The sequence below is a fragment of the Polyodon spathula genome, chromosome 2, assembly GCF_017654505.1.
Source record: "Polyodon spathula isolate WHYD16114869_AA chromosome 2, ASM1765450v1, whole genome shotgun sequence".
NCBI lineage: Eukaryota > Metazoa > Chordata > Actinopteri > Acipenseriformes > Polyodontidae > Polyodon > Polyodon spathula.
The window spans coordinates 5,683,578-5,699,363 of NC_054535.1; the positions used below are offsets into that span (position 1 = coordinate 5,683,578).

A 15,786-nucleotide genomic window follows, 5' to 3' on the forward strand; every position below is an offset into this window, starting at 1 on the left:
AAACAGGCAGCCAAAACATTGGTGTAGTATATATTATTATTATTATTATTATTATTATTATTATTTTATTATTATTATTATTAAGTCATTTAGCAGACTTTTATCCAAAGCGACTTACAGACTTTGCTTTTATGTCTCATCCAAGGGAGGATTTCTATGTGCCTAGGGAGGTAAGGAACCCAGAATTTACAATACCTGGAACCAGTGGCATAGCCAGATTTGAAATTTTGGGTGTGCCCGGAATTACGATGGAGGAGTTTTCTCCCGCTTTCAGAAAAGTATAACCCATAAACACGCTAAAACGAAAGCCTGTCAATAATAATGTCAAACATGAAATGAGAAGTTGAAACGTGTCTTAAAACTCAAACATTGCTATCATGTAATTGCTCATATAGATTATAAACAATTTAAATAAATAAATAAATAAAAAAATCAGCCATTACTGTGAATTATTGACATCCCTGCCTGATTCATATACTGTGTGTTGATTTGTTGTTTATGTTGGTCAGCGCTGTTGGTCTATTCCTTACATCACTGTTCTGTACACATATATGATATATAAATACAACATGGTTCAAATGAATTCTGATGTAAAACTCATTTTCCTCTCTTTTCATTTCTGGCACAGAGAGAATCATATACCTGAGCCAGTAACTGTACAGCAGAGTTATGAAATTGTATGCATTCTTTTTAAAAAGCAACGTTTTCTATGCAAGATTGTCTTTTTCCCTCAAAGTGAAATACAGTGAGTATGTTATAACGTTGTAAAATGTCCTATGTATTGTGTGACAGGGCAGGAGCCCTGCACAGGGCTTGTGTTTAGTTGGCAGGGAAGGTGTTAATCCAGGGTTGGGCAATTCCGGTCCTGGAGGGTCGCTGTCCTTCTTGGTTTTTGTTCCAACTGTACCCTAAATTAATTAATTGGACCAACAAAAATCACGAGGGCCCCTGGGCCTCCAGGACCAGAATTTCCCACCATTGAGTTAATCTCTCCCTTACAACTCCATGCGAGAATGTGACTGGAGTGAATAATTGAATAATTGATGAATAATTAACCTCCAGTCAGAGCTGCTTATTATAAGGAGCTAGAAATCCTTTGAGTGAATAAACGCTGTGCTGTGCCGTGCCGTTCCGTGCCATGCCGTTCCGTGCCGTGCCTGATCCCACAGCCTTGCTGTATTAATCTTGCAGGTCTTAACACAAATATCAGTCACACAGTTTGACATATTGCACACTATTCTTACTAGAGATAAAAAAAAATGTTGTTTTAAAAAATAAAATCCACTTACCCCTGCAATGAATGTTTTTGTAAACTTTTTATCATGTCCTAAATTGAAGCATGTGTTCACCCATGCAAGCTCTCCCCTCCCATTAATTAATACCATTTTCCTTATACTGTTGGATGCAAAAATAAGGAATTACTATATTAGTTGTGCTGGTATTGCCTTGTAATGCATGTTTCACTGACTTTTTGGTGCTTCTGTGATCTCGAGCATACCATAAACATCATTCTTGCTCCCATGTCCCACTGTTAAAATCAGTCTGAATAGTTTATTATTAATAATAATAATAATAATAATAATAATAATAATAATATAATATTTATTTTTTATAGCGCAATTTATACAGCACATCTCAAAGCGCTTTATAGTTTAAAACAATACACAGTGATATTAAAAATGGACATGAAGCAGGTTACACATTAAAACAAGGACACACAAGTTTAGCCCAGAAACAGAGGACACACAGCACCAGTACTGTACAACACACAAACAACCAGCCCTACACAGACTCAAATGACATTTAAAAAAAATGTGTTTTTAGTTGCTTTTTAAAAATATCAACAGTATTTGAATCTTTTATTTTCTGTGGGAGAGCATTCCAGAGCTGGGTGCATAGCAACTGAAGGCCCTCTCTTCCATAGACCGAAGCCCAGATTTTGGCACTGTTAAGAGCCCAGCATCTGTAGATCTCAGGTTTCGCACAAGAGAATATATAGTTAACAAATCAGAGATATAGCTAGGAGCCAAACCATTCAAGGCCTTATATGTTAACAGTAGTAATTTAAACTCAACCCTGAACTTAACAGGAAGCCCATGCAGAGATGACCAGCAAGATTTAGACCTTGTTAGGACTCGAGCAGCAGAGTTCTGAACATATTTTAGCCTATTAACACGTTTAGAGGCTCCATCAAACAATGCATTACAATAGTTGAGTCGGGAGGAGACGAATGCATGCATGAGTCTCTCTGCATCAGGTAGAGAGAATAGGTCTTAAGCGGGCTATGTTACGCAGATGGAAAAAAGACACCTTTGTAACATTTCGAGCACGAGTTTCGAAAGTTAGGCGAGATAGTAGAGTATTGATCAAAGTACGGGAGAAAATCTGTCCCAGGAGATATCCAGGAGAAGTGTCCTAAACATGGGAGAGTACAGGCATATAAAGGAGAGTGACTGGTCCGCATGAATTAAAATAAACACATAGCATGAAACAAAATTCAAATAGGGTCACATTGAAACCCGAAAAAGGAACAGCACATCCCTAAGCCAGCCTAAATCAAATCTATGGTACCTTTTCTTTGAGTATGTATAAATAATTTTAACTGGGTATAAATAAGCAATATTATTAGTTTCTTCTACAAGTTATTTCCTCCTTGTTGTCTCGGTGTGTTTAATTTCTTCCATTTTCCACTTGTCGTGGCAAACATATCCAAATAATAGAATGTAATTCTGTGTTGTCTATATAAATCACTGGACAACGACGAACTAGCAATCAGAAATGAATGAATGCCATCGACGCCTCAAGACTCTGAGCGCGAGCAATGACATCACATAGCAACTGTTGCCAGCTTCATTCAGGAACCAGGCTAGATTAGAAAATAATTACGCTTGAAAAAGATGTTTGTGAAGAAAACTTTGACCATTTTATATGTGATTATATTAGGTGTCGGGGGGCGGGGGGTCCAAAAGTGGAAGACATAATGCCACATTGGGGGAGTGGGTGTGCATTAATTAAAATAAAGATGTGGTATGTAACACAGGGGGCAACCCCCCCAGCCCCATAGCAAATGACACCCCTGCTCACAGGACTCTTCCAAAAAGGTTTCTGGTAACCACCTTCGATGAGCCTATTAACCAGCAGTCAAACTAAACCTAAACTAGTATTACCTTTTTATACAACCATAAAAAAGAAACTGGCACCATTTTTTCACTCTTGTATTTATTTTATAGTTAATTAGAAAGTGCATAGTATAAGCCCTTTACAGTACATAAGCCCTAAATGGCACTCCTTTTAGAAATTCTGAAGAATCAATGGAACACACACTACGTTTGGCACACAGCATTACACCAGACACTCATCTCTATCAAGAGAAAGAACAATGAGAACAAACTGTCAGAATTTGTACATACTGCTAATTAAGAGGTACTTGTGTCCACCTAAAACTGTTAATATCTAAAAGGGATGAAGTAATTCATTCTCTGCTTTTCATAAGCTATTAGTCGCCAGTAGGCATAACACCATGCTGGCAGGCTGGAGACCTATAGTTTTAATGCAGCAGCATAAACAAAGCATTTTTGTCCAGGTTAAGAACAAAAAATGTATCAGACTCCATGTATCCAGTAACTTGGAAGTACATCCCTTCTGTTTACACTTCCACCAGACATGAAGACCAACTCATGCATTTCATTACAGTGCCTCAAAGCTACAGCTCAGTTTCATTTAGGGTGTGCAAGTCATGTCGGACAAACTAGAAAGGCGGATTACAAGGAAAGTCATGGGCCCTGCCCACAAAAAGACTTTACAAACTATGTTTCTTGAATCTTAAACATTAGACTTCAGTATATGAAGAATAACTGTGTAAAACAACTACAAATGTGCACTATGAGAATGCTGCAGGCACCAAAACACTGAGCTCAATACAGTCCTATAAGATTTGGACCTTGAGAAGGGTAAAATGTTTATACAAGTACGAGGTCATTTTCAAACTAGTAAAAAAGCTGACCAGTATAAAACAAAAGGACATCTTTAGCAAAGCAATAAACTAAACTGAAATATACATTTAGAATCTATGGAGCCCAAAAGGGACATGAAAGAAAAATCCAATTTTGTAACAAATTCCTGACTTGACTGAAACTCTTTTAGTACTGAGAAGATTTATAGAATGATATTAATAATAATTTGTACAGAAAAATAAATACACATAATACAAGCATATATAAACAGACACCGGGTTTTAACTGGCATTTGACCAAATTACTTTACAATTTTATAGTCATTAAAAGATGAAGTTGGTTTTAACTAACAGTTGTTTGGTTTTGTTTGTTTCAAAATCAAGTGGGGCAATGTGAAATTTACACTTTGAATCAAACATATTGCAGTTTTGTACCAGAAAAAATATTTTGCCCAAAGAGTATTTACTTTAAAAAGTAAAATCAAATTATTAAATGGTGAGAAAATACTAAAAATCATCCAAGGCTCATATTTGCATTACTCTTGTTTGCTACTAGTTTTATAACATTAATAGTATGTTGTTTTCCTATTACAAAAATGGTACAAATTGCAAATTGGAATAAAGACGTTGAATGTTGGGCATAATTTTAACCGACCAATGACCTCTCAAAGTTTACATGCATCTTATCTGTAGCAAAAACCCTACATTGTACAAATTCAGTTTCACATCTTTATAAAACATACAAAGTCTAGTTTTTTGCGCAAAATGAATGTTTTACAAATTATTTAAATGTTTATTTTTTATGATATATTTGTTTTGTGTTATATTAACATATACATAATAGTATGCAAATTAAATAATTGGGTTAAAGTAGTCAAATAAACATTTTATCTGGAATGTTGAACCAATCATGTGAAATACCCCTCTCACTTGTAATCGCCTGTTCAGAGTGTGTAGATATAAAACAAATGCTTTGATAAAGAAGCCATTTGTAACAAGAAACAATATAGGAAAATATTGACTTAACAGAGACATGTAAACATCTCAAAGGGTTATCTAAGCCACAGTAATGAATTTGGTCCTCATATGAGCCCTTGGCTGCTGCACGCCAGGCGACGGTTTGGGTTAATCCACTGGGGGCGCCGGGGGTTCATGTCCATGATTCTGAGGAAACAAAATGTTTCATGCTTTATTTTTGCCCTTGTTATAATTGCAATTACCTGACTGAGACCAAGGCATTCTTTTCTGTACCGGGTCCCCTCCTGCGGGCTGGTCTCAGAAGAAACAGAACCAATACTTACATTACTTGGGCTCGATGGCTTCCCTTCTGTACCAGGTCCCCTCCTGCGGCCTGGTCTCAGAAGAAACAGAATCAGTACTTACATTATGTGGGCTTGAAGGCTTCCCTTCTGTACTGGGTCCCCTCATGCGGGCTGGTCTCAGAAGAAACAAAACCAGGGCAATAAACATCCATGCCATCATAATCATCGGCATGGTAAAGTCACCATCATTGGAGGGGTTCGGTCCTGGCACTGCAAAACACAAAAGCAAAACGCTCACTCATTCATGTATTACCTTACATTTAAACACAAAAGCAAAACGCTCACTCACTCATGTATTACCTTACATTTAAACACAAAAGCAAAACGCTCACTCACTCATGTATTACCTTACATTTAAACACAAAAGCAAAATGCTCACTCACTCATGTATTACCTTACATTTAAACACAAAAGCAAAACGCTCGCTCACTCACTCATGTATTACCTTACATTTAAACACAAAAGCAAAACGCTCACTCATTCATGTATTACCTTACATTTAAAGTTTACTATCTATGTTCCCACAAGCAGCCAAGCAAGTTTTATGACAAATAAACTAGCTCTAAGCTATTTAAAAATGTAAATGTGACACACAGACATATATATTCTGATACAATAAATGGCTTAGCAAGTTTCTAGGAATTACTGAAGCAAGTTTCACCCAGATGATTGTTTTTTAAGAGTTGTTCTATTACATCAGCATTACAGTGCCAGACAATCTGGTTATACAGCCATTTTGAAAAGAGTGCTGAAACAGGCTTTGAAGGTGTAAGTGTAAAAAATTGTCAGGATGTAACAGTGAAAAGAAAACTGACAAGTGCACTATTTAAACAGTTGTAGCAACATGTGGGGTAACACTATATTTTTTTTTCGGAACCCCATTACTCTTTAAATGGATAAGATTTAAGACAATGAAAATAAGATTGCAATGCATATACAGTGGCTCTTAAAAGTATTCACCCCCCCTTGGACTTTTCCACATTTTATTGTGTTACAACATGGAATCAAAATTGACTGAATTCAGAGTTTTTCCACTTATCAACACAATAAAAGTCCATAATGTCAAAGTGAAAAATAAAATCTACAAATTGTTCTAAATTAATTACAAATATAAAACAAAAATAATTAATGGCATAAATATTTACCCATTTGCTATGACACACCTAAATAAGCTCTGGTGCAACCAATTGTTTTTAGAAGTCACATAATTAGTTGAATGGAGTCCACCTGTGTGCAATTAAGGTGTTTCACATGATTTCAGGTTAAATACACCTGTCTCTGGGAGGTCCCACAGTTGGTTAGTACATTTCCTAACAAAGACTACATCATGAAGACAAAGGAACGTTAAAAGCAAATCCGGAATAAGATTCTTCAAAAGCACCAACCGGGTAGGATATAAGAACATTTCCAAGGCATTGAGTGACTCGCCCCATAAAGTCCACGTTATTAAAGTCCATTATTAAGAGATGAAGAGAATATAGCACAACTGTGAATCTGTTTAGAAACAGCCTCCTCAAGAACTGTTGTATCAAAAACGGCGAGAAGGGCACTAGTCAGGGAGGCCACCAAGAGGCCGGCTGAGCTGGGAGACTGTGCATATGGCAACAATAGCCCAGGTACTTCACAAAACTGGCTTTTATGGGAGAGTGGAAAAAAGAAAGCCATTGTTGAAAAAAACTCACATCAAATCTCGGCTAGAGACTCTGAGACCAAGTGGAAGAAGACTATGGTCTGATGAGACCAAATAGAGCGTTTTGGCCTCAACGCTAAGAGCTATGTTTGGCAGCATCATGCTATGGGGATGCTTCTCTGCGTCAGGGCCTGGAAAGCTTGTGAAGATAGAGGGCAAAATGGATGCAGCAAAGTACAGAGAAATCCTGGAGGAAAACCTGCTGAAGTCTGCAAGAGACCTGGGACTTGGGAGAAGATTAATCTTCCAGCAGGACAATGACCCCAAACATACAACCAAAGCCACACTGGAGTGGCTTAAAAACAAAAAGGTCAATGTCCTGGAGTGGCTCAGTCAAAGCCTGGACCTCAATCCAATTGAGAATATGTGGAAAGAGTTGAAAACTGCTGTTCACCAAAAGGTCCCCATCCAACTTGACGGAGGTTGAGCAGTTTTGCAAAGAAGAATGAGCAAAAATTCCATTGTCCAGATGTGCAAAGCTGGTAGAAACTCCAAACAGACTCATGGCTGTAATTGCTGCCAAAGGTGCCTCTACCAAATATTGACTCAAGGGGGTGAATACTTATGCAATCAATTATTTTCTGTTTTGTATTTGTAATTAATTTAGAACAATTTGTGATTTTATTTTTCACTTTGACATTATGGACTTTTCTGTGTTGATTAGTGGCAAAAACTCCTAATTAAATCAATTTTGATTCCATGTTGTAACACAATAAAATGTGGAAAAGTCCAAGGGGGGTGAATACTTTTGAAAGCCACTGTAAGCAAAGGGCTATACTGAAAATCTAAAATACCACTATAACATTAACATTGTAGGTGATATTCTGATTTTTAAAACTGGAATAGAGATTCCTTTTACAAGTCTGAAGCACAAGTGATACAGAGTGGGTCTTCTTGACATGTTAACTAATGTACAACATTTGGCTCAGATGGGTGGGTCAAATTCTTTCATTGTTTACTGTCATACTCCACCCTTTGCCTTTAGTCAGCATTCCAAAGAATCGAAGGGTATAGCCACATGAATTTGCATACAACATTACAAAAAAAGGAAATATTGTATTATTCTGGTAAGTGATTTTTAAAAAATATGTTATGTTATTATTTCAGTGGAATTGAGTCAATCTTTTAAAGGGATTGTCCTCAACCGACAGAATTGCTTCACACATTCTTCCTCCCAGTGTCCTCCCAACCTGTTACTGCACAATCATAAAGCTGGTTTTGAAATAAGTTAGGGAAAGACAAAACAGCACTTGCAACACTCCACCCTTGTATTGAATACTACGTCAATAATACAATTAGACAGGAACACAAATGACAGGCTCATTGTTTGTAGAATAAACTGGTCTGACAGCTTTCATAGGACTGGGTATCAAGGCCTGGATTCAGCTAAATATCACCATGAACTATAACATTTGAGGAACTACAAAACCTAATTTTCCACCTGTCTGACAATATGTCTGCGTTTGGAAAATACCATTTTGTGAAGAAAGGCCACTTGGGTCAATATTTCTCCTCAAACACCATAACATATTTCTAACAGAACTAAACACCAGTCACTCATGCACATTGGCAGTTTCATTCTGTGTTCTTTAAAATGTGGTTAGAAATGCAGTAACACATTATATCATCAATACTGTATTGTACTCACACTCCTGAAGACATTCTGTGTCAGTGCAGTACGACTGGGACTGTCTCAGCTGAAATACATTAAGAAAACAAAAGTCATTCAACTACTCACACCTGCTAGTACAATTAACAGATCTGGTGTTCTGTTGTGAAATTAATTGTTAAATGCTGCTTGCTTACTGTAATGTATGAGAAGATAAATGTTCTGTTGAATCTCACTAGTAATCCAGAATAGGCACCATCCCTATAGCATTCCCTGCTGTCTGTCTGTTTACGTACTGTATTCTCCGCTGTCTGTCTGTTTACGTACTGTATTCTCCGCTGTCTGTTTGTGTTTACGTGCTGTATTCTCCGCTGTCTGTTTGTGTTTACGTGCTGTATTCTCCGCTGTCTGTTTGTGTTTACGTGCTGTATTCCCCGCTGTCTGTCTGTGTTTACGTGCTGTATTCCCCTCTGTCTGTGTTTACGTGCTGTATTCCCCGCTGTCTGTCTGTGTTTACGTGCTGTATTCCCCGCTGTCTGTCTGTGTTTACGTGCTGTATTCCCCGCTCTGTCTGTGTTTACGTGCTGTATTCTCCGCTGTCTGTCTGTGTTTACGTGCTGTATCCCCCGCTCTGTTTGTGTTTACGTGCTGTATTCCCCTATGTCTGTCTGTGTTTACGTGCTGTATTCCCCGCTGTCTGTCTGTGTTTACGTGCTGTATTCCCCGCTCTGTCTGTGTTTACGTGCTGTATTCCCCGCTGTCTGTTTGTGTTTACGTGCTGTATTCTCCGCTGTCTGTTTGTGTTTACGTGCTGTATTCTCCGCTGTCTGTCTGTGTTTACGTGCTGTATTCCCCGCTGTCTGTTTGTGTTTACGTGCTGTATTCCCCGCTGTCTGTCTGTGTTTACGTGCTGTATTCCCCGCTGTCTGTCTGTGTTTACGTGCTGTATTCCCCGCTGTCTGTTTGTGTTTACATGCTGTATTCCCCGCTGTCTGTCTGTGTTTACGTGCTGTATTCCCCGCTGTCTGTCTGTGTTTACGTGCTGTATTCCCCGCTGTCTGTCTGTGTTTACGTGCTGTATTCTCCGCTGTGTTTGTGTTTACGTGCTGTATTCTCCGCTGTCTGTTTGTGTTACTGTGCTGTATTCTCCGCTGTCTGTTTGTGTTTACGTGCTGTATTCCCCTGTCTGTCTGTGTTTACGTGCTGTATTCCCCGCTGTCTGTCTGTGTTTACGTGCTGTATTCTCCGCTGTCTGTATGTGTTTACGTGCTGTATTCCCTGCTGTCTGTCTGTGTTTACGTGCTGTATTCCCCGCTGTCTGTCTGTGTTTACGTGCTGTATTCTCCGCTGTCTGTCTGTGTTTACGTGCTGTATCCCCCGCTCTGTTTGTGTTTACGTGCTGTATTCCCCTATGTCTGTCTGTGTTTACGTGCTGTATTCCCCACTGTCTGTGTGTTTACGTGCTGTATTCCCCGCTCTGTCTGTGTTTACGTGCTGTATTCCCCGCTGCCTGTTTGTGTTTACGTGATGTATTCTCCACTGTGTTTATGTGCTGTATTCCCAGCTGTCTGTTTACGTGCTGTATTCCCCGCTGTCTGTCTGTGTTTACGTACTGTATTCTCCGCTGTCTGTCTGTGTTTACGTGCTGTATTCCCCGCTGTCTGTCTGTGTTTACGTACTGTATTCCCCGCTGTCTGTTTGTGTTTACATGCTGTATTCCCCGCTGTCTGTCTGTGTTTACGTGATGTATTCCCCGCTGTCTGTCTGTGTGTTTACGTGCTGTATTCCCTGCTGTCTGTGTGTTTACGTACTGTATTCCCCGCTCTGTCTGTGTTTACGTGCTGTATTCCCCGCTGTCTGTCTGTGTTTACGTGATGTATTCTCCACTGTGTTTATGTGCTGTATTCCCTGCTGTCTGTCTGTTTATGTACTGTATTCTCCGCTGTCTGTTTGTGTTTACGTACTGTATTCTCCGCTGTCTGTTTGTGTTTACGTGCTGTATTCTCCGCTGTCTGTCTGTGTTTACGTGCTGTATTCCCCGCTGTCTGTCTGTGTTTACGTGCTGTATTCCCCGCTGTCTGTCTGTGTTTACGTGCTGTATTCCCTGCTGTCTGTCTGTGTTTACGTGCTGTATTCCCCGCTGTCTGTCTGTGTTTACGTGCTGTATTCCCGTCTGTCTGTGTTTACGTACTGTATTCCCTGCTGTCTGTCTGTGTTTACGTACTGTATTCCCCCCGCTGTCTGTCTGTGTTTATGTGCTGTATTCCCTGCTGTCTGTCTGTTTACGTACTGTATTCTCCGCTGTCTGTCTGTGTTTACGTGCTGTATTCCCCGCTGTCTGTTTGTGTTTACGTGCTGTTTGTTATTCCCTCCCCGATGTATCCCACCTCTGCTTTGTTTATCTTCTGTGGATGTATTCTCGAGTATCACAGAACCCGCTGTCTGTTTGTCCTCCCTGGTTTGTTCCCGTTGGTTGTTCTCTTAATACCTATATTCTTAATTGTACTAATGGTTCACTTTCTTCTGGGCTAGTTCCATCGGCTTTCATAAAGCCAATGATCAAGAAACATAACTTGGATCCAACAATTCTACATAATTATAGGCCTACTTCAAACCTTCCTTTTAGAAAGGGAAGTTGCATCAATTTCTGACACAAAACATCTATGAAAAATTTCAGTCTGGTTTTCGCCATGCACATGGTACTGAGACAGCTCTTGTTAGAGTATTAAATGATCTATTAATTTGCACTGACTCTGGTTATTTAACACTTTTAATTTTATTAGATCTAAGTGCTGCTTTTGACACCGTGGATCACTCTACCTTAATCAATTGCCTGGAACATTTTGTGGGTTTATCTGGAGTTGTTTTATCCTGGTTCAAGTCTTATCTTTCTGATAGGTATCAATTTGTTTGAATTGGGAATGATACATCTGCATTGTCTGAATTAGTTTGTGGTGTTCCACAGGGCTCTATTTTAGGTCCTTTATTATTTTCCATTTAATGCTCCCTCTGGATGATAATATAAGCAAACATGGAGTAAATTTCCATTTTTATGCAGATGACACCCAGCTGTATTTGTCTCTAAAACCTGGTACCAATTATAGTATCTTGTTTTACTGACATTAAGGGCTGGATGCCGCAACATTTTTTAACGTTGAATGCAGAAAAAAAACTGAGGCTTTGTTAGAGGGTTCATTAAACCAGCTAGAAAAAAGCTTGAATCAATCATTTTGCCTGGATTTCAGCAGTACCTTCTGAATCTGTATTACAAATGAGAAATTTAGGTGTGATTTTCAACCCTACTCTTATTTGAGAAACAAAGAAAAAATACTACAACATCATATTTTTATCATTTGAAAAGTATTGCAAAACTTAGACCTATAATCTCTATATTTGACTGTTTTAGTTTTTACTGTTGTACCTGTTTGAACTTTACTTGCATTATATACAGTGCCTTGCAAAAGTATTCAGACCTCTGACCAATTCTCTCATATTACTGAATTACAAATGGTGCATTGAAATTTTGTTCTGTTCGATATTTTATTTTAAAACACTTAAACTCAAAATCAATTATTGTAAGGTGACATTGGTTTTATGTTGGGAAATATTTTTAAGAAAAATAAAAAACTGAAATTTCTTGCTTGCATAAGTATTCAACCTCCACACATTAATATTTGGTAGAGCCACCTTTCGCTGTAATAACAGCTTTAAGTCTTTTGGGGTAAGTATGTACCAGCTTTGCACACAGTGTCGGAGTGATTTTGGCCCATTCTTCTTGGCAGATTTGCTCCAGGTTGTTCAGGTTGTTTGGACGATGCTTGTGGACCGCAATTTTCAAATAGTGCCTGTGGAAGGGGTGTGGGTAATTCACTGACCAGGAGACAGACAGGTGTAATTGAAAACACCACACAGGTGCCCAGTTTTATTTTTAGGCCAGTTCTTATTTTTCCCCAGCAGAGGGCACTGCTGGCCGTGGGCTGCCTATCAGCGATGATAGACAGCACCACGGAAATACCAAAGTTGGTAAGTGAACAGCAAGTACACTTGCAGGTACTCAAAGAAATAATAATGAAAACAGAAGGCGAAAAGAACAAGGGAAAATAAAACAGTAATAAAACTACAAATAAAAGGTGCTGCACTCGGCAGCGTTATCCCGGTCGCCGCTACCCGCATGACCCGGATCACCGTCCTACTCTGTCAGCTCCCTGCCTGCTCTAAACAATAGTTCGGGGTCTGCCCAAGGGTTCCCCGCTGTCACTCTCTGACTTGTTCGCTGTTCTCAGCTGGTCTCTCCGTCCTCGACCAGCGCTTCCGCACACACACAGCGCGTCTACAAAGGCAGAGCTGAGGAAACAGCAGAGCATTTTTTATATAGGGCTAGCAATCTGCCAAGACTCGCCTCTCAGCCATTCAGAGAGGGGGAAAAAGTCCAAACACTTACCTTCCCACCTCCCCGTGTCACTGCCATGACTCACAGGCGGTTGTTGGAAGGCTGCCGCCCCCTTCCCGCAGTACTGTGAACACGCCAGCAGAGTCAGCACAGATCTCTCCCCGCTACAGTGCCACAGATTCTCAATGGGATTAAGAGCAGGACTTTGACTGGGCCACTGTAGGACATTCACCTTTTTGTTCTTGAGCCACTCCAGTATTGCTTTGGCCTTGTGCTTGGGATCACTGTCCTGCTGAAAGGTGAATTTCCACCCAAGCTTCAGTTTTTTAGCGGACTGATGCAGATTCTCTTGCAGTATTTTCCTGTATTTTGCTCCATCCATTCTTCTTTCAATTGTAACAAGATGCCCAGTCCCTGCTGATGAGAAGCATCCCCACAGCATGATGCTGCCACCACCATACTTCACTGTAAGGATGGTGTGTCTTGAGGCATGGGCAGTGTTAGGTTTGCGCCACACATAGCGCTTTGAGTTTTGGCCAAAAAGCTCTACCTTGGTATCATCTGACCACAAAACCTTTTCCCACATCGCAGCTGGGTCACTCTCATGCTTTCTGGCAAACTCCAGACGTGCTTTCAGATGGTACTTTTTGAGTAACGGCTTCTTTCTTGCCACCCTCCCATACAGGTCAGTGTTATGCAGAGCTCTTGATATGGTTGACTGGTGCACCATTACTCCACTCCCAGCCAATGAACTCTGTAGCTCCTTCAAAGTGATTGTTGGCCTCTCTGTGGCTACTCTCACAAGTCTCCTTCTTGTTTGAGCGCTGAGTTTTGAGAGACGGCCTTTTCTTGGCAGTGCCTGGGTGGTGTGATGCAGCTTCCACTTCCTGATTATTGATCCAACTGTGCTCACTGGGATATCCAAAGACTTGGATATTATTTTGTACCCTTTTCCTAATCTTTGCATTTGTATTACTTTATCTCTAACGTCTGTAGAATGCTCTTTGGTCTTCATTTTCCTTCAGATTCACAGCCTTACCAATGATCCTTCAACAATGGGGTTTTTATCCAGAAAATGTGACAGCAACTTTAATGGTTCACAGGTGGAGGCCAACGGTAAGGTAACTGTGTCATTGTTAGGGCAATTTCTTTCATCGGTGCAAACTGGGAGCTTCCACAGCACAGGGGCTGAATACTTACGCAAGCAAGATATTTCTATTTTTCTTAAAAATATTTCCCAACATAAAACCAATGTCACTTTACAATAAACTGATTCTGAGTTTAAGTGTTTAAAAATAAAATATCAAAACAGAACGAAATTTCAATGTACCATTTGTAATTCAGTAATATGAGAGAATTGGTCAGGGGTCTGAATACTTTTCCAAGGGACTGCATATATTATATATTTTTTATTTAGTTACTGGTGTTTACACTATATATTTCTTAAACTTTTTTCAACAGACATGTTTCTTTGTTATTTTTGTGTAAAGTGCTTTGGGATACACCTGTACGGAGGGCGGTATATTAAATAAACTTTGATTTGATATCGGTCTGTCCTCATTGGTTGTTGTTTGTCTGTGCCCATTGGTCTAGTGTGTGGCTGAGGGCCAATGGGATGTGCCCAAGCCCTGTTACCCTAATTGACTATAAGAAGGTGCTGCGACACTTGTGTGTGTTCCTGAAATAATCAAGCTGACAGAACAGTGATCTCTGAGTGGGTGCTGAGATAGTGTCCAAAATAAAAAGAATGCTCCACTATCTTATGTCTCTCTGGAAGGAGGTTGCTTATGTTAATGACGTTGCAAGGAACTACCATTCAAACTCTGGAAGCCAATGACAGGACTGATTTCAGTCAGGGATAAACTTCATGTGCTGACCTAGAAGTGATGGAATCACTAAACTGATCTCCCTTTGGCCACTATATTTAAGAGAGAAGCCATGAACCCCGCTCTTGGATTCAAAAACATCTCACCATGAAGTAGGGCTGTAGCGAAGGTTACATTTTGACCTTCGAAGGTTGGGAACACATTACCGAAGGAAGGTTTGAACCTTCGGTGGCACTAATTTGCATAATTTAGTGAGGACGACTAGTTTATATTGGATTGAAAATGTTATTTTACAGGTAATCCATATAAATGGAACAAAACACATTCACATGTAGTTTAAAAATACATTATAATAGAACAGTAATCAGGTTTTTTGTAATTTAAATAAAAATACATGTTTTTTGTGTACATAGGAACTTTGCATTGTGGCAGCACCTTATTGTGGCCAATTAAAAGAACTGCAGCGGGCATATCATGCAGCGGCAGAGTATACCCTGCTGTAATGCACAACACTGGCATTAGGGAAGGGTATAACCATTTGTATTTTAATACAACAAGTATTGTTTTAGTAATATGCATGATACAAATCAAAAGATCACATTTTGCATGCGAGTGACATCTAATGTGCGAGGTACAGTATTCAAAGGTTTCTGTAAAAGAAAAAAAAAAAAAAAAAAAACACAGTGCATGAATGCCGCCTGATGAACCTCTGACTGGTTTACCTTCGAATTCCTGGAACAAACCTTTGAACACAGCCCTAACATAGCCTCTACACAAAGCATGAACTCATTCTCACAGAGCCTCTGCTTGTGATGAGGACCCATTCAAGCGTCATACACGTCTCCATCCTGAAGCAGACTTCTCTCCTCTACATCCTTGTGGCAAAGTGGTTGGTAAGGGGAACAGATGTCGCGGTGATGCGGTGCAGGAGTGATGAACAGACAACAGTGATTCAGTGAATAAGTGCTTTATTGCTCTTTTCCAGGTCTGGCGACCG

The 15,786-nt window shown here is 39.7% G+C and overlaps 1 protein-coding gene across 1 annotated transcript in view; it reads right to left on the bottom strand.

The window, feature by feature from the left end:
* Positions 1–2,970: 2,970 nt before the first annotated feature.
* Positions 2,971–15,786, bottom strand: part of smim14 (small integral membrane protein 14) — a 31,392-nt gene continuing 18,576 nt past the window's right edge. Inside the window, exons 3-5 of the mRNA XM_041274850.1 lie at positions 8,613–8,661; positions 5,336–5,484; positions 2,971–5,116 (exon numbers count right to left, since the gene is read on the bottom strand). Of these exons, the coding sequence (XP_041130784.1) occupies positions 5,078–5,116; positions 5,336–5,484; positions 8,613–8,661 (237 nt within the window). The 3' untranslated portion in view covers positions 2,971–5,077. The remainder of the gene's footprint in view (positions 5,117–5,335; positions 5,485–8,612; positions 8,662–15,786) is intronic.